The sequence below is a fragment of the Molossus molossus genome, unplaced genomic scaffold (genome assembly GCF_014108415.1).
Source record: "Molossus molossus isolate mMolMol1 unplaced genomic scaffold, mMolMol1.p scaffold_m16_p_1, whole genome shotgun sequence".
NCBI classification, from domain to species: domain Eukaryota; kingdom Metazoa; phylum Chordata; class Mammalia; order Chiroptera; family Molossidae; genus Molossus; species Molossus molossus.
In genome coordinates this window covers 204,468,222-204,492,949 of record NW_023425344.1, presented here as the reverse complement: position 1 = coordinate 204,492,949, position 24,728 = coordinate 204,468,222, and the positions used below count along the sequence as shown (strand labels likewise).

The 24,728-nt window shown below is 37.3% G+C and overlaps 1 protein-coding gene across 10 annotated transcripts in view; it reads right to left on the bottom strand.

Annotated features, from left to right (window-relative positions):
- MAP2K5 (mitogen-activated protein kinase kinase 5) overlaps window positions 1–24,728 on the bottom strand; it is a 266,821-nt gene that overhangs the window by 174,705 nt on the left and 67,388 nt on the right. For all 10 annotated transcript variants that reach the window (XR_004960015.1, XR_004960014.1, XR_004960022.1 and 7 more), the window contains exons 9-11: window positions 11,981–12,020; window positions 2,186–2,254; window positions 2,011–2,092 (exon numbers count right to left, since the gene is read on the bottom strand). Coding sequence is in view for 6 of the 10 variants with exons in the window: in XM_036265405.1 (XP_036121298.1) it covers window positions 2,011–2,092; window positions 2,186–2,254; window positions 11,981–12,020 (191 nt within the window). In the remaining 4 variants the exon portion in view is untranslated. The remainder of the gene's footprint in view (window positions 1–2,010; window positions 2,093–2,185; window positions 2,255–11,980; window positions 12,021–24,728) is intronic.

Below are 24,728 nucleotides of genomic sequence, written 5' to 3'. Positions count from 1 at the left end.
ATTTATGGTTCAAGACAAAACATTCACAATGGCTGGCTGTTGTGTTGGCTGCTGTCATTTTTTTTACTTGACAATCTAAGGGAAAAGAGGTCAGTGCCCCTGACTAAATAGTCAGGTATTGCATGTTTTAAAAATTCTTGTAGCATGCCGGCTGAATATCGCTGTGCTGAGTGAAAGAAGCCAGACACAAAGGCCACATATTATATAAGTCTATTTGTGTGAAATGTCCAAAATAGGAAAATCCATAGAGACAACAAATAGATTACTGGTTGCCAGGGACTAGAGAGAAGAGAGAATAGGAAGTGACTGCTAATTGGTAGGGAGTATGTTTCTGGGCATGATCAAAAAGTTTTGGAATTAATGATAATAATGGTTGCATAACCTTGTGAATATACTAAAAACCATGGAATTTGTACACATTAAAAGGGAGAATTTAATGGTATTTGAGTATACCATCTCAATAAAGAAATTTTTAAATGTAATTGAAAATATGAGGAATTCTAAAAAGAATGATGAAAAGTCATAAAATGACCTGGCTGGTTTGGCTCAGCGGTTAGAGCGTCAACCTGAGGTCTAGAGAGACCTGGGTTTGGTTCCCACTAAGGGCACGTACCTTGGTTGCAGTTTGTCCCTGGCCCTGGTTGGGTCATGCAGGAGGCAGCTACTTGATGTGTCCCTTTCACATTGATGTTTCTCTCTCTCTCTCTTCCTCTCTCTCCCTCCCACTCCATCTGAACAAAAAATGGAAAAATGTCCTTGGGTGAGGATAAAAAAAAAAGTCATAAAATAATAACATGTACTGACTCTATGAATCTACTTTTTCTAGTCAGTCTCCTTGAATAGTAATTATCACACTACTACTCATTATGGTTGAAAGAGCTGTAATTCTTAGCATCTACTATAAATAATTTAGAGCACATTACGTACCTTATTATAGTATCAAAGTATCAATGTTGGCTCATTAAAAAGTCTTGCAGGGCATGAACTAATTGTTTCAGTAATTTACTGAGAATTCCAAAAATGAAATATATTTTAAAATGTTGAATTTGAATGGGCCAGATACTGCAAAAAGTGAATATGTAAAATTTAAAGACTTCTTTGATTTTAAATGGGTAAACAATAATGATGACATAATTTCACTGACAGGGTACCAAGAAATCTGCATTTTGCCCTAATATTCAGATAAAGAAAGAGTTACCAAACTGGAAATGAATGAAAAAAATAAAAAAAAGAGCCCTGGCCAATTTGGCTCAACAGTTAGAATGTTGGTCCAAGGATCAGAGGGTCACGGTTTCGATTCCTGGTCAAGGGTATGTGCCTGAGTTTTGGGTTCGATCCTGGGCCCTGGTCAGGGTCACATGGGAGGTAACCAATCGATGTGTCCCTCTCACATCAATGTCTGTCTCTCTCTCTCTCTCTCTCTCTCTCTCTCTCTCTCTCTCCCCTTCCCTCCCTTCTACTCTATCTAAAAATCAATGGAAAAATATCCTTGGGTGAGGATTAACAAAAAAAAAAAGGAGAGAAAGGGCTAGAGTCCAAAGAAAACCGAACACATCTTGCTTGGCTCAACAGCTGTGTTAAAAAACAATTTCTTATCTTGCAATTAACCATTTTCTTCCTAAAGGATATAGAACATTGGGTTAATAGATTTCTTTATTAGTAAATCTGTTTTGGCTATTGAAACACTAAATGAACAGAACATCTGTTTTGCAAGTAAGACAGATTGTATGGAAGAATCAAATATCAAACCACCAATTAGACTAGCATTTAATTTGTTCTACTTACATTTTCAATAAAAGTAAATGAAATCACATTCTTGAAATTATAGGCCAGTTATAAATATTTAATACCAGAAACCCCTAACATTAAGATGCTTTAGAGTATAAAGGTAATTATTAGTATATTTTAATTAATTATTTTTCACTCTACTTGACATTCATATCAAAACCAGGTTACAAGGCACTACCCCACAAAAATCATTTTTAAAATACTATAAAAGGGAAAACTCACCATCCATGAATTCTGTACATATTGAAATCCTGTTTTCTACAAAAAATGCACCATAAAATCCTATGATATATGATGAATCACACTGTAATAAAAATAAGACAAAAGTAGTTAAAATCTGCAAATCAATACCACAGGCATGCTTTATAAGAAAAAAAAATGACCAAGAAAAAATTACCTTATAAAGGATTTCCAATTCAGACATAATTTGCTTCTGAAGTTCCAGTGTAATATCTAGTAGTATGACCTAAATATGGAAGGAATAGGTTGACACATTTATTCACCTTTAAATTAAATATAGCTACACTCACTATGAAATAAAAAAACTAAACTCTTTTCATTTCCCCTTTCTCCTCCCTACCATTACAACCCCCAGTAATACAAACTGTATCCACATCTGTCTAACCCTTTGTATTGGGGGAGGTGGTATAGAAGTGATTGATGGGACCAAGGAAAAAGCCAGGTCTCAAAGGTCAGTATTAATGGCTTTAAAAGTCAGTTAAGTTATAACACCCTTAATTTATATACCCTATTTTGGCCACATTGGTTATTTTCAGAAGAGAACGATAGGAGTGACCCTGAAATCATTAAAAAAAAATTGGCATATAATTCAGAAACTAGGTGATAAGCAGAAGAGGTTGATAAGTAAAAATGACATGTAAAGTAAGGTTTTTTAGTTATAAGAGAAATAAGGAGTTTTTAAAATATATCATCTTTTTTTATTCTTCCAGTTGCAGATTGTTTCTTTGCTAATAATGTTATAAAATGTTGGAGCTTGAAGGAAGCTCAGATATTATTTCATCTAATCCTCTTCTCTTAGAGGAGGAAACCAAGGTTCTGAGGAGCCACACGGCCTGGCAACGTCAAGGCGCCTTCCTGACCCTGAGGACTTTCTCCAGTATGTACTGATGCTTTATGGTTTTCCTCAAAATATCAATCACTGAGTCAGGTTCAAAACGCAGAAATGTAAAATACTTTATTTATAAACTTACCTATAATAAATTCTAGTTTATTTCAAACACTAATTTTTTTTTGTTAATCCTCACCCAAGGGTATTTTCCCATTGATTCTTTACAGACAGTGGAAGGGAGGGAGTGAGAAAGAGAGAAACATCAGTGTGAGAGAGACACATGGATTGGTTGCTTCCTGAATGACCCCGAGCAGGGCTGGGAATCGAACCTGAAACCCAGGTATGTGCCCTTGACTAGGAATTGAACTTGAGTCCCTTCAATCTGAGGACCAGCACTCTAACCGCTGAGCCAACCCGGCCAGGGCTCAAACACTAATTTTTAAACAAAGAAGCCATCAACTGTTCAAATTTTACTGAGCAGTTCAGTGAAGCCAACTCAAAAGAAATTTTTTTTTTTTTTTTTTTTGATACGTGCTCCAAGCGGGAACCAAACCCGGGACTCTCTGGTCCGCAGGCTGATTGATGCTCCAACCGCTTAGCCAAACTGGCCAGGGCTTGCTTTTTTTATTTTTTACTTAAAAAAGACTGTGATGAGAATAAAATAAATGGAGGACAATTTTAACATTTGTGGCAGAGTTTCTGACTGTAGACATTTCTAGATAAAAACTGAACATCCAGGATTACCATGACAGCGTAGTTATACACCATCCAACATTGAACTACGTTTTGTATTACAAATATATATATAATCATACTGGAGGAAAAAATCCATAAATTATGAATTGCAAACTGCTGACAGAGCGAGGAAAGAAAAGGATAATTCTAAAACACATTTTATAGTAATGACATCCATTGGGGGAGGGAAAAGGGAAAAAAAAGGCATAACCAGTTTCTATCAAGAGTTTGCTTTAGGGTTATTTATAAAAGCTCTCACTAAACTAGACTGTAAATGTAATACAAAACTGCAAGCAACACTTCTCCAGATCAATAGTCATTTTGCCAACAATATTCACTTACATTTTTGATTCTGTATAAAACTTAGCAAAAAATAAATAAATTTATCTAGTGTTGTTTCAAGTCTATGCCATAAACTATTAGAGCTATTCACAATGCCATGTCAAGTACAGGGAATCTTTCATCCTAAAAAAACTCTGCTAAACGGAATGAAGCTATTAATTACCTTAAAAACGAGGTTCTCAACCCTGGCCCCATATTATAATTACCTTTTTTTAAAGGTATTTTCATAAATACATAAGAGAATTTTAAATAAATCCTGATGCACAGGCAGAATGAAATCAGAATCTCTGAGGTTGGACCCACCTCTGAGTATTATTTTTAAAAACTCGTCAGGTGAATTCTAACCCACAGTAAGATTGAGAACCACTTATTTAGGTTTAAAAATATATTTACTCAGTACTTAGTATGACTACTAAGCTATATGGCATCTCTAGGCACACAATCTATAAATGACATGATTCCACATGGCTAGCCAACACAATGGAATTAACCCCAAACTACTAGCTATAAACATGTAATTCCCTTGATCAAAAACCTTAATTGGGTTCCCATGGCCTAGCATAAAGTTAAAATTCTAGCATGACTTTTAAGGATTTCTTCTACAATCTAGCTCTAGCTTGTTATTCTAGCTCCTCCCACTACTTCCCACAACAAACTCAATCCTCATGTAAAACCAGATGATTTTTACTGATTACACACATCCTTTCTTTCCCTTACTTCCAGTTTTGCTCCTGCTGTTCCTTCTACTTGAGGTGTGCTTCCCTTCCCCATGCCAGTCATTGATCATAAAACCTTTTCTATCTTTTAGACCCAGCTTGAAGGCTGCCCCCACCTCCAGAAAGCCAGCCCCAAAGTCCTCCATCAGAATCTCTCTCTAGCTTTGGCCCCTTTACTCCTTATCACATTTGTCATTAGCATTCATGCCTCATCTAATAACAGAAGCCTAAAGAGCAAAGAGTGGCTGTGAGCCCCTCAAGGGCCAGGGGGAGTCTTGTGTATCTTTCTCTAGCCCTGTTGCCCACACCCAGCACCCTGCATAAGGTCTTTTATAGTAATGGTCATTATGTGATGTTGAGTTTAATTAAAGTGCTCCTTACAACCATAATCCTCTAAATAAGATGCTGTTTCTAGACAGGAAGGAAATGGATTGCTTGATTTCTACAGCTGAATTTAAAACCAAAGACATAAACACCAAAACAAATAAAAGTGCCACACTGACCTAAAATGTAGCAAGTAATACTGTATTTGTGGAGCCAATTCATTGCACTCTAATAGGTCTTGATCATCCTTGGTATTTGCTATAGTCCAGAACTATTTGGAGAGTCTATAAGGGCAGAGAAGTGAATAAAGTAATTTCTGGGAACTTGAGAGGGAAAGTAAAATCCACCTTAAAATAACTACTGAAATGCTCTTCTATTTTCTGGGAGACTTGGCACTCTAGGTGGAAGGTTAATTCTTCTTCCCTTGGGCATTCCTTTGAGTAAGCTTTAAAACTGCTAAAAATAAACAAGTCCAATTCCTTATTTGAAGGTAATGAAAAGAAGCATGGAAATCCTAATTTTATTTTTGAAGTACAAGGAAAGTACGGACTCCCTGAGTTTTCATTATTATTATTATTGCTGTTTTCTCCTTAGGAAGAACTAAGTTTTTCAAACTGGAGAGACTGAGCACGAAGAACTTCCTGGAGAAAGGGTTAAGTAAGAAGCTGAAATACCTGAGTGCATTTCCGACGCTCTTGGCTACACCTCCAGGACAAATAAGGATGGGTTGTCAAGTTAAATAGAAGCAGTCAAGTGACTGAATTATAATTTACTCTGTGCTCAATTTAAATTAGTGTGAGGCTATTAAAATATACAGTATAAATACGGCAATTCATCACAACCTGTCATGGATGACTTCATTTATTTGCTGGAGTGGCACACGCTCCACTAAAGGGAAGGAGAGCGAAATCACAGGTCAAATTAAGCCGCTATTCTGTTTTAATTCGCTTATTTAATCTGTGGCAACATAATTGTCTTTTACAGTATGTACAACTCAGAAAGGAAATTTGGGAGGATTACAGTCAGTATTCAAATGATTAATCAAATGGTCCATTTAAATGCTAGTTTAAAAGCAGCAGAAAACCAAAACAGTCAAAGAATGATAATCAGCACATGCTACATACAATGTTAAGAAATTTCCTGTTAGATGGATTTTTTCCAATTAGAAAATAAATAATACTGGGAAAGCTATTAAGCTCTACTCTTTGAAAGGTTTTATAGAACACATTAATGGTATAAAAAGGTTCTATCTGCAAGATGGCTAACAGTATTTTTATTTGTTTTCTGCTCTACTTATTTGCAATTGTCTTGTTTACCTACACCACTCCCTGCCCCCAAAAACCCTAGTTAGAAACACATTTCATGAGTTACACACATAAAGTCATATCAAAAACTTATCTTTAAAATATGACTAGTATCATTTTCCAAATGCTCTCTTTGAGGCAGAAATATTTCTAAATTCAGTAGTATAAAATAAAAATTTAAGGTACTTCTAATCTTCCCCAAATTCATATTCCTTTTAAAAATATCTGAAGTGATAGTTCCCCACCTTTAACATCTAAAAAGGGAAATATTACAACACAGTTTTTTGTCTAAAAAAATGAAAACCTTTAGAAGTATAAAAATTAAAAATATTTTGAGTAGGAACAGTAACAGATTTTCAAGAACTCTCATCTAATTGCTCCCACAGATATTCAAAGTGTGGGTCCAACTGACCACTTGACTTGGGAAATTCAATTTCCCTCATCATTCTATGCCGGCACCAGAGGCCTGCAGGTGATTCTGTTTAGACAAGGACTGTGATTTGCTGCTCTTCACAATCCTTCTGTGACACCAGGCAGCCCCGTTTCACAGCTGAGGTCACTGAGAGGTTCAAGTGACATGCTTGAAGTCACACAAAAGTCAGGAGAGGGTCAGGAAAAGATCAAATGTGCTTCTAACTCTTAACCTTTCATTTCACCCTTTAATATAAAAAAAACTAAGAAATACTCTGGCTGAGAGCAATGGTCCATACAAAGAACACTATGGAATATTTTGTATGTGAGTTGAACCTGCTTTCAATATGTTACTTCAAAAGATAAATGAGTAAACTGAAAAACAAACACAAAAGAACAAAATTTATTTATTCAGCCATTCAACAAATCATGTGAACATCTAGTCATTACACACAGCGCTCTGCACTAGGCCCTCCATGAAATATTGAGCACGAATCAGTGAGTAAACCAAGATAAGATCTGTTCTCCACTTATAAGGAGATTTCAGTATGATCGAGAAAACATGTATACTAACAGCAACTGCAAGGCTGCCTGTGATAACCCCAGAAGGAACACGGAGAATTCTAGACAGTCAAAGAAGAAAGTGAGTAAGTGATAGATATAGCACATGTGACAATTTATCTTTGTAAGTTCAACACAGTGGCTTTGGAGCTGACCCTTGAAGGGTGTTAAGAATTTTGATAGGTGGAGACACAGGTGAAGGCATTCTGATTGGAGAAAAATACATGAATCAAAGTGTTGAAGTGAAAAGTATCTGGGTTCAGATAAGGCAATGAGTTCACCTTAAAGGCAGCATAGGATTCAGTCATATAAGAATGCCATAAAAGTAGGATGATGACACATTGTAGAAGATCCTGAGTTCCATCCAGAGTTTTCAGTTTATTGGGAAATAATGTAGAGCCTTTGAAGACTGTTGAGTGGGAAAGAGATGTTACCAGAACTATGCTTCAGGAAGCCAAATCTGAGGGTAGTGAGTGGCAATCTAGTACAGAGGTTAAGAGCATGGACTTGGGACCAGAGAATCCCAGGTTCGGTTCCCACTAAGGGCATGTACCTCGGCTGCAGTTTGTCCTTGGCCCCGATTGGGGTCGTGTGGGTGGCAGCCAGTTGATGTGTCTCTCTCACATCGATGTCTCTGTCTCTGTCTCTCTCTCTCTGTCTGTCTTTCTCTCTCTTCCCCCCCACACACATTCTATCTGAGGATAAATGCAAAAATATCCTTGGGTGAGGATTAAACAAAAATGCAAAAGAAGGAGGGCCTTCAGACAGAAGGGTAATGATACCAGATGGAAACCTGGATCTATACAAATGAATGAAAAGCACTGGAATTGGTAAAAATGTGAGTAAATATGAATATTTTCTTACTTTTTCAATATCTTTAAAAGACAAATAACTCTAAAGCAAGAGTAGTAACAATGTATTTTCACTATTTTGCATTTTGAGTATGTAAAATAAGATGAGGGAAATGAAAGAACAGTATGTACATTATGTATACTATATGAAGTTCTCACAGTATAAAGTGGTACAATATTACTTAAATGTGCTATTAGTTAAAGATGTATACTAGGAACTCTAAAGCAACCATTAAAAAACGATAGAACAAATAGAAAACAAAGAGCAAGATGACAGGTTTGAATCTAACCATATCAATAATCATATGAAATGTAAATGACCTAAATACCTCAAATAAAAAGCAGAGATTATCATACTAGATTAAAATACAAGACTCAACTATATGCTGCCTGTAAGAAAACCATCTCAAATATAATGACCCAGCTGGTTAAAAGTAAAAGCATTTCATGTCAAAGCTGGAGTAGCTATATTAATATCAGACAATGTAGATTTCAGAGCAAAGAATAATACCATGGATAAAGGAGGTCACTTCGTAATGCTAAAGGAGCCAATTCATCAAGAGGACATAACAATCCTACATGTATCTAACAGATCTTCAAGAATCATTAAGTAAATAAATGATAGAACTGCAAGGAAAAAAATAGACAAATCCACAATTATTACTGGGGATTTCAATACCCTCTTTCAATAGGTGATAGACAAGCAGATATAACTCAGTAAAGACAGATATTTTAAACAACACTATCCAACCAACTTGATCTAATTAACATTTACATAATACACTAATACAACAGACTATACATTCTTTTCATGTGCACAAGAAACACCAAGATAATTCACATTCTGGGCAATAAAAAATTTCTCAATAAATTAAAAATAATTCCAATTATACAAAATATATTCTCTGACCACAACTGATTTAAATTAGAAGTCAGTAACAGAAAGATTTCTGGAAAATCACCACATTATTTGGAAACTAACCACTTCTAAGACTTAATGAAAAACTCTTCCAGTTTTGAAGTAATGATACGCTTCTTTTTCCTAGATTATGACTATTATAACAGGTTTTTGCCTTTGCTGCAAAAAATCCCAGGGATAAGCAAAATAAGTTTAAACACAATAATCATATCTACTCTTCTTATTCATTCACTCAATTCAGTTTGAACATCTAGCATGTTTTTTCATATAGTTTAAGAATACAACATGAACACAATACAGTCCTTGCTCTACAGTTCAGTTTTACGGTCAGGTCTAATGAACTGTATATTTGTAAACCCCTACTGTTTTCATATATTGAAAATCTCTACTTTAACAGCTCTTTTAAAATGTGTCTTCTTTACAGTTGCTTTTAATCCTTTCCAGAAACAACTGTAAGCCCGTTGCCATACCCAACTAAACAGTCATGCATAAGACATTTAATATTAGCCCAGGTTAAACATAATTCAAAATGTATGAAATTATTAATAATTACACAAATACAAAGCCAAATAATAAGTTTTCTTTGGATGGTTTATAGCAATGCTCCCCTCTCTTGGAGTGAATTACGTAAAGTTGACTGACTTTAAATACATCATTGGCAATAATTTAAGAGTTCTGACATTAAAGGAACAAATAACGATAGGAAATGGTGCTTGAGCTTGTGGAGGTGCCGTCTGAGTGGAGAGGGAGCGCAGGAGGTACGGAAAAGACAACTCAGTGCTAGGGTGGCACGGCAAAGCTGTACTCGGTGAACCTGGGAAGATTGGGAGGAAGACTGGCTCTATAGTACCCACCCTGGAAACTCTCTGGACTTCAAGTTCCTCCCCTGTAAAATGTTGGGCTTCAACCGATGATCTCTAAGATCTGTTTCAGTTCTACAATCCTGTGAACCTAGTTTGGTTGAAATATCAAAGAAAATATCCCAACAGGGAGCTTTGTTGTATCTTCTCACCAAAAGCTATTTGAGTGATTAAAATTAGACTTTACAATGTCACATAACACATTCCAGATGCTGTACGAAGTGTGGTATGGACAATGAACTCTGGACTAACAACAGTCAGAAGACCTGAGTCTTAGCTTTGGTGTAACCTTGCTAAAAGGTATAACCAATTGCAATTTAATTGTTCAGATTTTTAGTGTCCTAGATAAAATAAAAAATGCAGAAATAGATTCTATGCAAGTGTTAGAGAAAGACACTGAATTCTCACTGGGAATAGCTAAGAAAGCATCAGGGAGGAGAAGAACTGTGAAAGGATAGACAAAAATCAGAAAGAGGAGCAAAGGTGATACTTGTATAAAGGCTTCATGGAGAGGCAGAAGATATGCACTTTTGAGTCAGATGGACTTTGCTTTAAATCCTGGCCCTGGCTCTTCCAACTGTGTGACCTTGGACAATTCAGCTTTCTGAGTCTCAGTTCTCAAATCTAAAATACACAGGCTTACTTTGTAGTCTTAAGGATTAAAGATAGCCCTGGCAGGTTTGGCTCGGCGGTTAGAGCATAGGCCTGCGGTCCGGAGAGACCCAGGTTCGGTTCCCGCTAAAGGCATGTACCTCGGTTGCAGTTTTTCCCTGGCCCTGGTTGGTCGTGCGGGTGGCAGCCACTCGATGTGTCCCCTTCACATCGATGTTTCTCTCTCTCTCTCCCTCTCTTTCTCTCTCTCCCTCCCACTCTATCTGAACAAAAAATGAAAAAAATGTCCTTGGGTGAGGATAAAAAAAAAGGGGGATTAATGATAATAGTTATATGGCAACCAGCACAGTACCTGGCATAAAGTAGTCACACAAAAGTAAAAGCTTTCATTATTAAGGGTCCAGAGATTGGAGACACCCCCAGGGCATGGCAGAAAGGGTCAGTCAGGAGAGCAGAGACTGTGGCTGTAAAGGTAGGGGCTGATTTGTAGAGGACCTAACCAATTTGAGGGGAGGGTGAGAAACAAGGCAGGCCTAAACAGTTTGTTAGCTTAGGGCCCAGAGTCAGAAGTGGGGTTCTGTGGGACTTGAGGAAGCCTAGGGTTCAGTCCGAAGTATAATTCAAGAGAACTCATTGGAGAATCTCAGATAAAATAATGGGAGGATCAAGCACCAACAGCCAATGCCAGAGATTAAACCCAAAGTGTCATGGCAGGACTAGGATCCTGGAGTATGGCAGGGATGAGGTGTGGATTACGAACAGGATGGCAACAAGTGAGGACTATCTTAGGTAGCTGCCTAGAGCATTCATGAATTATGTGCAGCTTGACTATTGGTGGGTGTGGTAAAGGGTTAGACATCTTAGCTTTACATTGCACACCATCAAGGATAAAGGGGCATGCCAACACAGAGACATGGTCAGATCTGTGACTCAACGTCTCAACTCTGGTGGCAGAATACAGGGACATGGGATAAGAAAAAGCCTGAGAGTACAATGATGAAGATGTTATAAGAGGTCCAGGTGAGAGGTTTGTGAGCCTGATACGAAGCCAAGGCAATGAGAATGAGAATAGAAAGAAAGTGACAAATGGATGCATTTCAGGGAAAATTTATGACAGTATATGGTGACTTAGAGGATGTCAGAGATAAAGAAAAAAAGGAGTGAATAACTACTAACGTTTTGAGCTGCAAGACCAGGAAGACAGTGATACCACTTACAGAGAACACAGAAAGCAGTGTAGGCAACAACAACGAGGAGAATCACAGTGCAAGGTGCTTACTCCTGAGCATTCTAAGGCATTAACTTAAGACCTTCAGGAGCTTGAATGTCACAACAGTGCCACAGCTTTCACCACCCAATCCAAACCTAAAACCATTTCATTTCCTTTTTATCACTACCTGTGATTCCAGCTAAACATGGTGGGGGTGGGTGATGTAGAGAAAAAGTGGTTAAGTATAAAAAATTTCATGAAATTTATCCAGCACTTACCTTTACAGCTAGTATTTTCCCACTTGGGACATGATATGCTCTATGGAAAGAAAAAAACAAAATCACTTGGGATCACTCAACAACCTAGAAAATGGTTCAGAATGTAAATGTAGATCTGAACACACCTGCAGCAATAGCATATATGATACTTTCAAAGAACACTAACAATATTAGTAATTTACATTTCTATTGAGCTTAATGGTTTACAAAATGATTCGTCATACCTTACCTTAAAATAACCCTCTGAGGTAAATGCTGGCATTATCATTTTTTTATAGATGAGAACTTTGAAGCATAGAGAAGTTAAGTAGTTTGCCTAATGGCACAAAGTCAGTAAGTGGCAGAACTAGACTTCAAATCCAAGTGTTCTGGCTCTAGATCCTTTAGGACATACTGTCAGTGTGGGTGGGAGGGAGGGAGGGAGGGAGGGAGGGAGGGAGGGAGAGAGGGAGAGAGAGAGAGAGAGAGAGAGAGAGAGAGAGAGAGAGAGAGAGGGGTCTGCTGTAACTCTCTACTAAACACTATACAAAGCCATATAAAATGGGAGGTTTTCCTTCTGTTTATTTAAATTATATATACAAATCAACTATATTCCCATGTGTCATCAAAATAACCTCAAAACACGTTCAATGAGCTACGGCTTAAGATACAAATTCCTACAAGAAGTCACAGGGCCCTGGCCAGTTTGGCTCAGGGGTTAGAGTGTCAGCCTGCGGTCCGGAGAGACTCGGGTTCGGTTCCCGCTAAGGGCACATACCTCGGTTGCAGTTTGTCCCCGGCCCTGGTTGGTCGTGCAGGTGGCAGTCACTCGATGTGTCCCTTCACATCAATGTTTCTCTCTCTCTCTCCTTTCCTCTCTCTCCCTCCCACTCTATCTGTACAAAAAATGGAAAAATATCCTCGGGTGAGGATAAAAAAAAAAAAAAAAAGAAGTCACAGGGTTTTAAGACTCAAGTATGTGGCCCTGTCCAGTTTGGCTCAGCGGTTAGAGCATCGGCCTGCGGTCCAGAGAGACTCGGGTTCGGTTCCCACTAAGGGCACGTACCTCGGTTGCAGTTTGTCCCCGGCCCTGGTTGGTTGTGTGGGTGGCAGCCACTCGATGTGTCCCTTTCACATCGATGTTTCTCTCTCTCTTTCTCTCTCTCCCTCCCACTCTATCTGAACAACAAAAAATGGAGAAATGTCCTTGGGTGAGGATAAAAAAAAAAAAAGACTCGCATATGTGGTTCATCTTTTCCTAAAGCCTGCATCTCTCAATATTGAAAAAGCTTCAGAATAGAGGCAAGCTCAAATTAGCAGATACAGTGAAATAACTACAATTTAACTCAAGGAATATGAATACATTCATTTATGAAAAAGAGAATAAGGCTTGAAGAAATAAACTCCATTATCTCATCAAGACCTCTTGTATGGTTTTTCTCAAAAACTTTTATCTTTAATGATTTGAGAGAAAGAAAGGGAGAGGCATAGATAGAAACATCAATGAGAGAGAGAGCATCAGTTGGCCGTCTCCTGCATGCTCCCCATTGAGGATTTGGCCCACAACCTGGGCATGTGCCCTGACCGGGAATCGGACTGGCAACCTCTTGGTGCATGGTTCGCCGCTCAACCACTGAGCTACACCGGCTGGGCAAGACCTTTTGTGTTTACACGCAATGTGGGCTTTCATATGTGTACTGCAAGGACTATACATTCTGACCATTATCAAGAAACAACCTGCCTTATATAAAAATTTCAAAATAAACCACACAACATGAACAAGCACTGTTACTGCAAGTTCATAAAAGTATAAAGAAACAAATTATTTTGGAAAAATTAAAATCTTGCTCCATAGAGGATTTCGCACATTAGTCAAGAATGGATTGTTTTTCCCCTCACCTGGCTAGTGTTGAGACGTGAGTGGGGTAGAAAATATGTGAAGGAATGTAATTTAGCTTGCCAGGAATTCCCCATCCTCAGTTGCCAAGTTGCAAAATTTACCAGGCACCCAATTTTTACCTGGTAGTAACTTGGTAGTAAAAGTTGCTCATTTGTTTTATTATTATTTTTTTGAGATATCGACATGTAACATATTAATTTCAGGTCTATAACATAATGATTTGATACTTGTATATGCATACTGCAAAAGAATCACCTCAACAAGTCTAGTTAATACGCATTACCATAAATATTTACAAAATATTGCTCTTTTCTTCAAACAAAAACAAAATATGCATTCCACTATTATCAAATGAATACATCATTTTCTGTCGTTTTGGCAAAAATATCTGTGTGGTTGCTCCGACAAATTTTTAAAACAGCTTTAGTGAGGTACAATTATATATGATAAAAGTCACTTTTGTTAAGTGTACTATCAATGGTTTTTAGTAAATTTACAGAGTTGTGCAATCACTGAAAGTATTTTTAAAGTGACAAACTTATGGATATAACTTAGTTACTAAGAATTTACAACTATAACTTTTCATATATAAAACATTACAAATTCAGGTAAGACTAAGAAAAAAACATGTAAATGTATGTACATATCCATGTATATGAGTGTTATAAGAAATTCATTCTGCTTTTCCTACTTGAGCAGACAAAGGTTGAGCCAATTTTGGAAGGTAAACTTAACCTTTATTTTATCAATTAATTACAGAGATTTTTATATCTTATTTAAAGGAAAAACAAGATTATAAAAACTAGCAATTGTTCACTTTACCAGAGAGTTATTTAATCTGTAAAAGTATCTAAAGACTTTGTCTAAATATCAATGTACCTAGTATATACAAATATTATTAAGCTTATAGAACTTAAGTTATTTTAAAAGTTTTATACTTTATATAAAGTGAAGTTTTATAAGTGGAACCCCTATATTACAAAGGGTTTAGAACAAATTACCATTTACTTTATTACCTATGTTAATATCAGACTTTTACAATGTGAAACTACATTTCAGGTGATGATTTGATTCATTATATGTCCAAATTCATGTAATAAATTAATATATAAAGACATACTGTATTTTCCTTAGTCCCTGACAGAGAAGTTTTTGGACTTAGCTAATCTGAAATGTGATATGAAGGAATTTAGTAACTCTATTCCATGTAAATATAGGTAATATGTGAATTTTAATTCTTCCAATTTCAACTTTTAAAAATACTCTATATTAGAATCACTAACCAAAGACTCAAATGTGAAGACTAACAGGTGAATGCATACACAAGGATTCAAAAGTTGTAAAAAAGAACAGTGTTGCTACTTTGCACAACAAGCAACACCAGGGCTTTTGAGACCAACAGCAGCGATAAGTAAATGATTAGCAGATAGTCTAATATATACCATACTGAACAGTTTGGCAACTTAAATAGCATGTCAAGAAAGATGATCTCTTTTCCAAAAGAAAGGTTTCCTATTTCCAAGTGAAATAAAAGGAGAAGCTTGATGATTTAATTATGATGCACGCTAATTCATCCGTGGAAGTTTGGGCTCGATTTCGAGCAATAAAGATGCTGTGTGGTTTGGTTTACAATGCAATGACAGTACCGATTTAACATTTAATCATCAATGAGAAGGGGATGACAAAGGCAATGCCAGGTATGAGTGGAGTGTGCCCCTTAACTTTGCAAATGGCATTCCACCTGGAGAAAAGGAATTTGTTTACTTTCAACGGATATTGCATCTCAATTGTCTTGACCTTCCTCAACACATTAACTGTAAAGTGATTAATGAAGTTTGAATGGGGGCTCTGGTTACACCAAAAGACAACTGTACACCTCTGTATTCTTTTAATTAACAGCTAACACTTCAAATTGGTTTGTTGTTGCCACAATAATTACCTGTTCCAATGAGTGCATGGAGGAAGCATTTTATGAGATATTTTTAGTGCTTAGTCTTGAGTGTTCCATTTTGTTTTTGACCAGCACAGACCTTCAGGGAATATTCCCAGCCCTTAAAACTGAGTACACAACACATACCCTTTAGGATGGCAGAAGCTAGTGCCTTGTTATAAATTTTTTGAGTATTTAAAATAACAAAGAGCCCAGCAAAAGAGAAGAACTTACTATCCACACTTTCTTTCTTTTTTCATTTGGAACAATAGGTTCTAGATGACTGACAAAAAAGTTGATATCAACCTTTAATTCTGGTAGAGTACAGAATCAGAAAATTTACTAAGCTAAGTAACAAACACAGAGAATTGTCAAGTCTGATCCCTTCCTTTTACAATGGCAACACCAAAAACCCAGGTTTAAAAAAGTTGTCCAAACTCACACAGTAGTCAATGGCAAAGCCAAAATGGGAACTGTGGCAGAATATACATATTTTAGCATGCCTAAAGGAAATATGTGGTGATGTTTAAGTTTTCTTCACTGTTCTAAAACAGGGACACTCATAATTCAAAATTTACAAAAGTGCTGACCTATTTCAATTAGACTAGGGACCATCACACCTGAATCTCTGCAGGCAATGACTCATTCTTCAATCACTGGCAATCTAGCTTGGCAGGCAGGGAGTGAGGGTGTAGGCTCTGAAGTCACCACTGGGTTCTGATCCTAGCTTTGCCACTTCTTAACAATGTGAACCTGGATTGTCTCAAGTCTGGAATGGGGAGATCAATCTCTACCTTATAGAGTCGTGAGGATTCAATGAGATAACATAGGTAAAAAGCATAAAGACTGGACTGGCATGCATTACATTGAGTTTTCATATATGCTTTTCTTTACTGTTCAGTTGTAAATATTTTTATTTCCATTCTGATGTATTATATGACCCATAGGTTATTTAGATGTGTGCATTTTAATTTCCAAATATATGAGGGGGTTAACTTATTATTGATTTCTAAATTAATTGTACTGTAGTCAGAAAAAGTGACCTACATGTCACAGATGTAATTACAAGGAAAATTTGATAAATCCACAGACACAGTGGGAAAATGTCCCCCAGTAATCAATAGATAAAAATTAATAAGGTTTAGAAGATCTTAACATCACAATTAACAGGCTGGCCACTGATCATATACAGAACTATGCATCAATCAAACTGAGAATATCTATTATTTTTAGGTGTAGAAAAAAATTTTTTTTTATCTTCACCCGAGGACATTTTTTGACATTTTGTTCAGATAGAGTGGGAGGGAGAGAGAGAGAGAGAGAAACATCAATGTGAAAGGGACACATCGAGTAGTTGCCACTCGCACAACCCAACCAGGGCCAGGGACAAACTGCAACCGAGGTATGTGCCCTTAGCAGGAACCAAACCCGGGTCTCTCAAGACCGCAGGCTGACGCTCTAACCACTGAGCAAAACTGGCCAGGGCAAAAATTTATTTTTTAAAAACTGATTACGTACTAGGGCACAAAGCAGGTCTCAATAAAGTCCTAACACACAGGTCACTTTTTCTGACTACAATATGCCAGGCAGAATTGCAATGAAAAAGAATTAAGATAAGCATATAGAGAGTGACCAAGATTAAGGGTATGTTTTTTTAATATCAGGGGTGGGAGGAGGTCAAGGGATGCCTCTCTCGTAGGCTACATGTGAACGGTAAGGGAGCAGGACATTTAGATGTCTGGAAGAAGAGGACTGCAAACAGAGGAAATGGGAAGTTCAAAGACCCTAAAATGGAACTGTGTGTTTGATGTGTGTGGAAGTGGAATAAGCAAGGGGGCTTGTTGTGAGAGATGAGGTTAGAAAGGTAATGGGAAGACAGACTGTAGTACCATTTAGGCCAAAGTGAAGAAACTGACTATTATCCTGAGTGATACGAGAAGTCATGGTAAGAGGAAGGAGAACTTACACGTACTTTAGAAAGTTCATTTTGGCTGCTGGGTGGAGAGAACCCTGTAGGGAAGTAAGAATAGAAACTGGGAGGCTATTGTAATAATTCTAGCAAGAGATAATAGTGGCTTGGAATAGGGTGGTAGGAGAAGAGTGGTGAGAGGTAGTTGGCTTCTTAAAATAGTTGTGAGGAAGAGCCAACAAGATTTGTAGGTAAATTTAGTGGTCTTAGAGAAAAAGAAGGATTAAGAATGACCACAAAGTTTCTGCCATGAGCAACTTACAGAATAGTTTCCATTTACTGAGACTGGAAGAACTCTAGAAGGAGCATGTTTCAGAGAAAATCAAGAGTTCAGTTTTAGACAATTCTGAAATGCCTAAAAGACATTTTACTGGTAATTAGATGTAAGCCTGAGGTGCAGGACCAGGGACAGGGCTTCATCAACACAAAATGCTATGTAAAGCTGTGGAACTATAAAAGCTCTCTTAGGAGTTAAATTAAAGAGACAAGACTTGAGGACTGGACCCAAGGGACTCCAAACTCAGAAGTCAGAAATATGAGAAGAAACCAGTAAAGGAGATGAGAAGGTGCAGACAGTAAGCCAGCAATAGAACCCTGAAAATGGTGTCCCTGAGGTTGGTGTTATATCGGCCATACGGCCATTTGCAGTACCTTGCAGAGAGTAGGTATTGAAGAAAACATGTAATGTAAATATTTCAAAAGTAATATTTCGGGGCAAATGCACTTAAGTCTAATATCTGCTCTATGAAATTTCAAAAATGGGTTTAATTCAATACACAGAAGGCTAGAGGCTGTGCTGACCTTCATCTAAATACTGAGAATTTTAAAAAAATATGCCGTTAGCCCTGGCCGGTTTGGCTCAGCGGTTAGAGCGTCGGCCTGCGGTCCCCAGAGACCCAGGTTCGGTTCCTGCTAAGGGCACGTACCTCAGTTGCAGTTTGTCCCCGGCCCTGGTTGGGTTGTGCGGGTGGCAACTATTCGATGTGTCCCTTTCACATCGATGTTTCTCTCTTTCTCTCTCCCCCTCCCACTCTATCTGAACAAAATATAAAAAAATGTCCTCGGGTGAGGATAAAAAAAAAAAATGCCTTTATTGATTTTTTAGAGAGAGAGGTAGGGAAAGATAGAAACATTGATGTGAGAGAAACATCCATCAGCTGCTCCTGCACGCCCCCTACTGGGGGTTGAGCTCACAACGCAGGCATGTGCCCTGACTGGGAACTAAACCGGGACCTCTCAGTCCATGGGATGATGCTCAATCCACTGAGTCATGCTGGCTGGGCAAAATTTTTAAAAAGATACATCACTCCAAAGAATAAACTGAGTTTCTCTAAGAATCTTTAACAATGAGAAAAAAGGAAAAGAAAAATTTGAAAACAAAATGTTAAAAAGTCCTACATTCACACAGGACATAAGGGAGAAACAACCTGTGTTCACAACCAACATCTGGACTCCCACACAATTTTATGTCTTGAGAAAATCAATTGCATCTGCATTTTACAATGTTTACTGAAAGTATTTATGCTTAGAATTTCAAATTCTAGGAGAACCAAAAAAATATGAATCGTCCCAGCTGACTCCTGTTCACAAAATAAATAACCTAGAGCTAATCATATATTTTCTGATAAAGCTTGTAAAATCTCATACAATTACAGTAGACATGTAATTTCTATGGTGCTATTCTGCATGTTGATTTCCAAACACATTCTAATAAAATTATTTTAAATAATGAGTAGAAAGAATTCATAACAGGGAATATTTATGCTTCTCTAGTGATTGTAAGGTAGAATATAATTTAAGACTGGAGGGGCTGACCTATGACCCAAATGTAAATATTTCATATTTCAGCATAACTGATAATATATGTTATAAATGTTAATTTGTGGCCTAGCCAGTTTGGCTCAGTGGTTAGAGTGTTGGCCCATGGACCAAAGGGTCTTGAGTTTGATTTCCAGTCAAGGGCACATAACTGGGTTGCAGGTTCGAGCCCCAACCTTAGTTGGGATCATGTGGGAGGCAACCAAATGATGTGTCTCTTTAGCATCAATGTTTCTGTCTCTGTCTCTCTCTCTCTCTCTCTACCTCCCTTCCCCTCTCTCTAAAAATCAATGGGAAAAAAACCAAAATAAATAAAAATGTCAATTTGTTAGCAAAATGGTCATCAAAATAAGTAGGGAAACACCTTTCCCCCTCTTTTGCTTCTTGGAGCAAGAGTTTCAAGAGTAATTGTATGTATGATGACTTAATCACAATGGCAAAACAAGAACCCTAACACAATGGCATTGCCACTGTCCTGTGAAGAAAGCAGGGCAATTCTTTCATATATCATGTGGAACAAATGCCACTGACTTAAGTTCTACTTCTCACATAACATACCTTGGAGAAGGTTAGTGAAAAGAGGGACACAATTACTCTACGAATTATTTATAGAGTGCTATCAATTGTTGGAAATTTCTCTAAATAAATGGGAAACAGGAAAATAATCCAGTCACTAAAATGGTGAAAGCAATAATAGTTAGGAGTTAGCTTAAGAAATAATCTGTAATTAGAAAGGAATGGTTTTATTCTGAGTAAACAGGAAAGAATGTGATGTTTATTTATTTTGCTCCCTGGGTCCCTTAGAGAACAGGTAGGAGGCAAGAAAGAAGGTAAGCAAAGGCTGTTTTAAAATACAAGTTACATACACATTTGTGTTATTAGCTTACGTCAGACATAGTAATGGCTCTCCTAAACGATAAAATCAATTCTGTTTTTCAGACAAAAATTTCACAGCTTGTGGGATTATCCTGGATTCCCAGGATGTCCATCGGAGGCAGGGCAAAGGAAAGGAGACAAGAGGAGACAAGGTGAAAGAGAATCTGGTTCATTATGACAAAGTTTGATTGGGAGTAGACAAACCATTTTCTGAAAGATTTTTGATTTGTTATTCATTTTAATTATCAATGCAATTCTTAATTCTTGTTAGCATAGAGTTAAGAGTTGGCCAAATTGAGATTTAATTATTAAAACTACTTCCTTATCAAAAAAGTATGGTATCTGTTAACTCCAATATGATGTAAGATCATTGGGTTCCATACTTATAGATGTGGTTTTCTTGTTCTTAAGGTCACATTTTACTTATTAAACAAAAAAAAGGTACCTCTTATTTTATGTAAATTTGGAGTAACCAAATGAAAGTCTTTCTTCAACTCAGAAGTCTTTCCATTCCAACACTTTATAGTCTTGGCACAAAAGAAAATTAAAACAGCCTCAGCCAGTTTGGCACAGAGGTTAGAACATCAGCCTGCAGACCAGACAGAGGATCTCTGGTTTGATTCCCGGTCAAGGGCATGTACCTGGGTTGCAGATTCAATCCCCGCCCCTGTAAAGGTTGCATGGGAGGCAACCATTGGATGTGTCTCTCTCCCATAATGTCTCTGTCTCTCTCTCTCTCCCCCCCTTTCTCCCTCCCTTCCACTCCATCTAAAAACCAACAGAAAAATATCCTCAGGTGAGGATTAACAAAAGAAAGAAAATCAAAACAAAAAGAAAGGAAATGATTACAGGGCTAAATGCACCACTAGGAGATAGATACCCGGCATGAGTTGATACATTTTGAGCCTCCTATTTAAAATAAAGAACCTGTATTACATTATGCCAAAAGATTAGAAGGCTGAATGAACAATTCTGAAGCCTACACCAAACCAGTAGTACCCTTCTTTGCCTTATAAAAGTCAAGTGCATAAATGCATGTGAATCTATACGTACACATGTAAATAAAACAAAAATCTTTTTTTATCTTGTGAGATTAACACCCCTCCCCCATGTCATCTTTTAACACAACAACATGTTTTCAGTAACCAAATGTAAACTAGCTGTGGTTCAGTTAATGAAAAACTTGTTCCATTGCTTGACTGTTTTAGAGATTGTTCTCGTCGTAGGTTTCTTTGGGGTGGATTTTACCAATACATCACATACTAAAATAGCCATCCATAGAAAAAAAATTCAAATAGTTTCAGGGAAATCAGCACTGACAGTTGTTGCCTTCCATAATAGATAAACACATGAGCCAGGCTCTAGCTGCTAAAACAGGAAATTCAAAATAAATAGCAGTTGTAAAAATAAGCTTTTATATAGACTGTACTAGTTCAAATAACAGTCTGTGCCAACCTTCCTTCTGCCTAAAACCCCGTTACAGATGCTTGACTACTGACTGCAAAATAATTTGTTGTTAAACAACCCCCCCCCCCCAGATAGTTTAAGTGTCATACCAAACATGTTATTAGGATACAGATACTGTATTAACAATTCTCTCAAGATGGTGATCATACACAGGGCTCACATATGGGGAACTCAGCTGGGTTTTCGATCAGAGAAAAGCTACTATAGCCCTACATTGTATCATGTCTTCTTCTTTCTATTTACTCTTATAGAGCTCTTTTTACTCCCACATCTGCCTCAAAGTTAATGTGGTCATCACTGCCTCCATATTTCTTCCATAAAGTGATGCAGCCTGGCTCCAGCCTTTAACACTCCCCACATCAACTAGAGTAATGTCTTTTAATATATGGCCTAAATACCTTTGAGATCAAGGACGCTAGAATCATAGTGATCTCTTATCAAAGGTTCTGAAAAAATGTAATGGGCAAAACAGAGAGGCAAGAAGAAGAAAGCCCGATAAGAAAGAAACAATGAAATGAAGTAGTTAGGTAATGCATGTGTGTGGGAAAATAGGAATACCTCGAGGACTAACTAGCTAGGTAACTTCTCTCCTGAAATGGTTTCATTACAATGTAATCTCTGCTCACAGTTTCTTGGTGAAAAGCTAATAAACCACTTTCCAAAATTAGGTACAAAAATGGCTATTTCAGAAAACTTCCTTCTATTTATTAATATTCTATTGTGCTTCATAGTTTATTTAAAAATTTATACTGAGAAGCTACTTGATTTGCACAAACACTTATAAAGTGTATATTCTTATTATCCCCACTTTGTATGTAAGGAAAGGAAGGCTTGGTGAGGTCAACAACTGCTTCAAGATTCTTATCTGATAAACACTAGCCTGGGAAGTAGATTCAAGTCCTCTGAAGCTAAATCCAGGGCCTGTCCCAATAAGCCTGTGTGAACACAAACTGGCTGCTTCTAGATCCTCTAACTCCAGTTGTCTTCAAGGTTCTCTGGATGTGGTCAGTGTTGATTTTTAAAAAGCAATTGGGAGAAGAATCGATTGAACGACTCACTTTTCTGAGTCGCATTAACTTTTTCAGGCCACTGGAGTACAATTTACTAAATTACCTCTCCTAGAACACTAAATAGGACCCTAGTGGGTCAAAGAGTAAATGCACCTCTGAAAAGTGAGCCATTTATTCCCTTCTCCCCTGTAATACCAGATATAATATGTCCCCTATGACAGAAATATTAACTCATTTCCATTAAAAACTCAAGAAATTGTCCCACACTAGAGAAAAATGAGTATGAGAAGCTTCCCTGGGGGAAAAAAAAGGCAACAATCTCTCTTCTATGACCCTGCCCACAATACTGTTGAAAAGTCAACATGTAATTATATGAAAATATTTGTGTTTTTTAAATTCACTGAAGATTGATTTTAATCCAGACCTTAAAACAGAAAAATATAAACTCAAAGCTAATGATTTCCAGAGGGGAGATGCATAGAATATTGTGATGGCTAGTTTCATCCTGTACTACAGTATTTAAAAAAAAAGCTCAGCCCTCGCTGGTGGGGCTCAGTTGGCTGGAGCACTGTCCTGTGCACCGAAAGGCTGCAGGTTCCATTCCCGGTCAGGGCACAACACCTAGCTTGCAGGTTCAATCCCCAGTTGGGATGTGTACAGTAGGCAACCGATCAATGTTTCTCTCTCACTCTCTCTCAATCTCTCTCTCTACCTTCTCTAAAATCAATGAACATGTTCTCGAGTAAGCATTTTTTTAAAAAAAAAAGCTCAGGCATTCATCTTGTTTATGAAATAAGATCTGTTCTTTCATATATCTCATTTTACTACAGGTTATCCCTTTGCCTGAAAAAAAAAAATCCTTATCTAGGAAGTAAGTATATTATTATTTCTAATCTCTATAAAGGCAAAATACTCTCAATACATTTTTGAGTTGTCTTTGGAAATAGCTACTGAGTTAACATTTGCGAGATACCTTAAGAAAGCCAAACTTTCAGCATTGTTAGTCCCGTACTCTTCTGGAAGATGGCTATGCAAGAAAATAAGACAACTTTAATTTAAGAATCATCCAGCTTCTAATTAAACTGCCATAGGCAGCTGGTTGGATAAGTTTTAATCAGTTTCAATCACCTATTGATTGGTATACTGAAGCCTAAAAAATTAAAAGTAAAAGATGATTGGGGAATTGTCCCATCTCAGAACAACAGTAGAGGCCTCTGTAAATAACTCCTCTTTTAACCATCAGCTAAATGAACACTTCAATACTGCAGTACAAAGTCTTCTGCAAAATTACTTTAACTAACAAGCAGAAATTTATCAGCTTCAGCCAAAATCAATGCCGAAATCAATTTGAACACTGGTTGTGTCTAAAGGGGCTCATTGGCAATTTAGGGAAATTACACCATGTAAATGCCTGTGCTTTAATTGAACAGTTTCATCAACTAGGCTGTGATTGCTGTCCATTCATTTATTTACTTTCGCTGCAGCTACCATTCTGCAAAGGAATAGCTTTTGTCAGGCTGAAGAGAGGCACTTTGTCTTCATTTTGTGCACTTTTGTGCATAACAGACTTCATGAAATGGGCATATCATGACTAGGGTCAAAGCAAACCAGGAAAGACTATTTCTTTTAACATAAACACACTCAAACTACCATTGTACCTTCCACCATCTGGGAAAAGTCATATTTAAATCCTCAAACAAGAAGGAATCAGAGTGACTTACCTGCACAGGGCACTGTGTCTCTATGTTGAGGAGCTATCTTTTGGACTATAGATGTAACGTATTTGGATTCTAAACTCA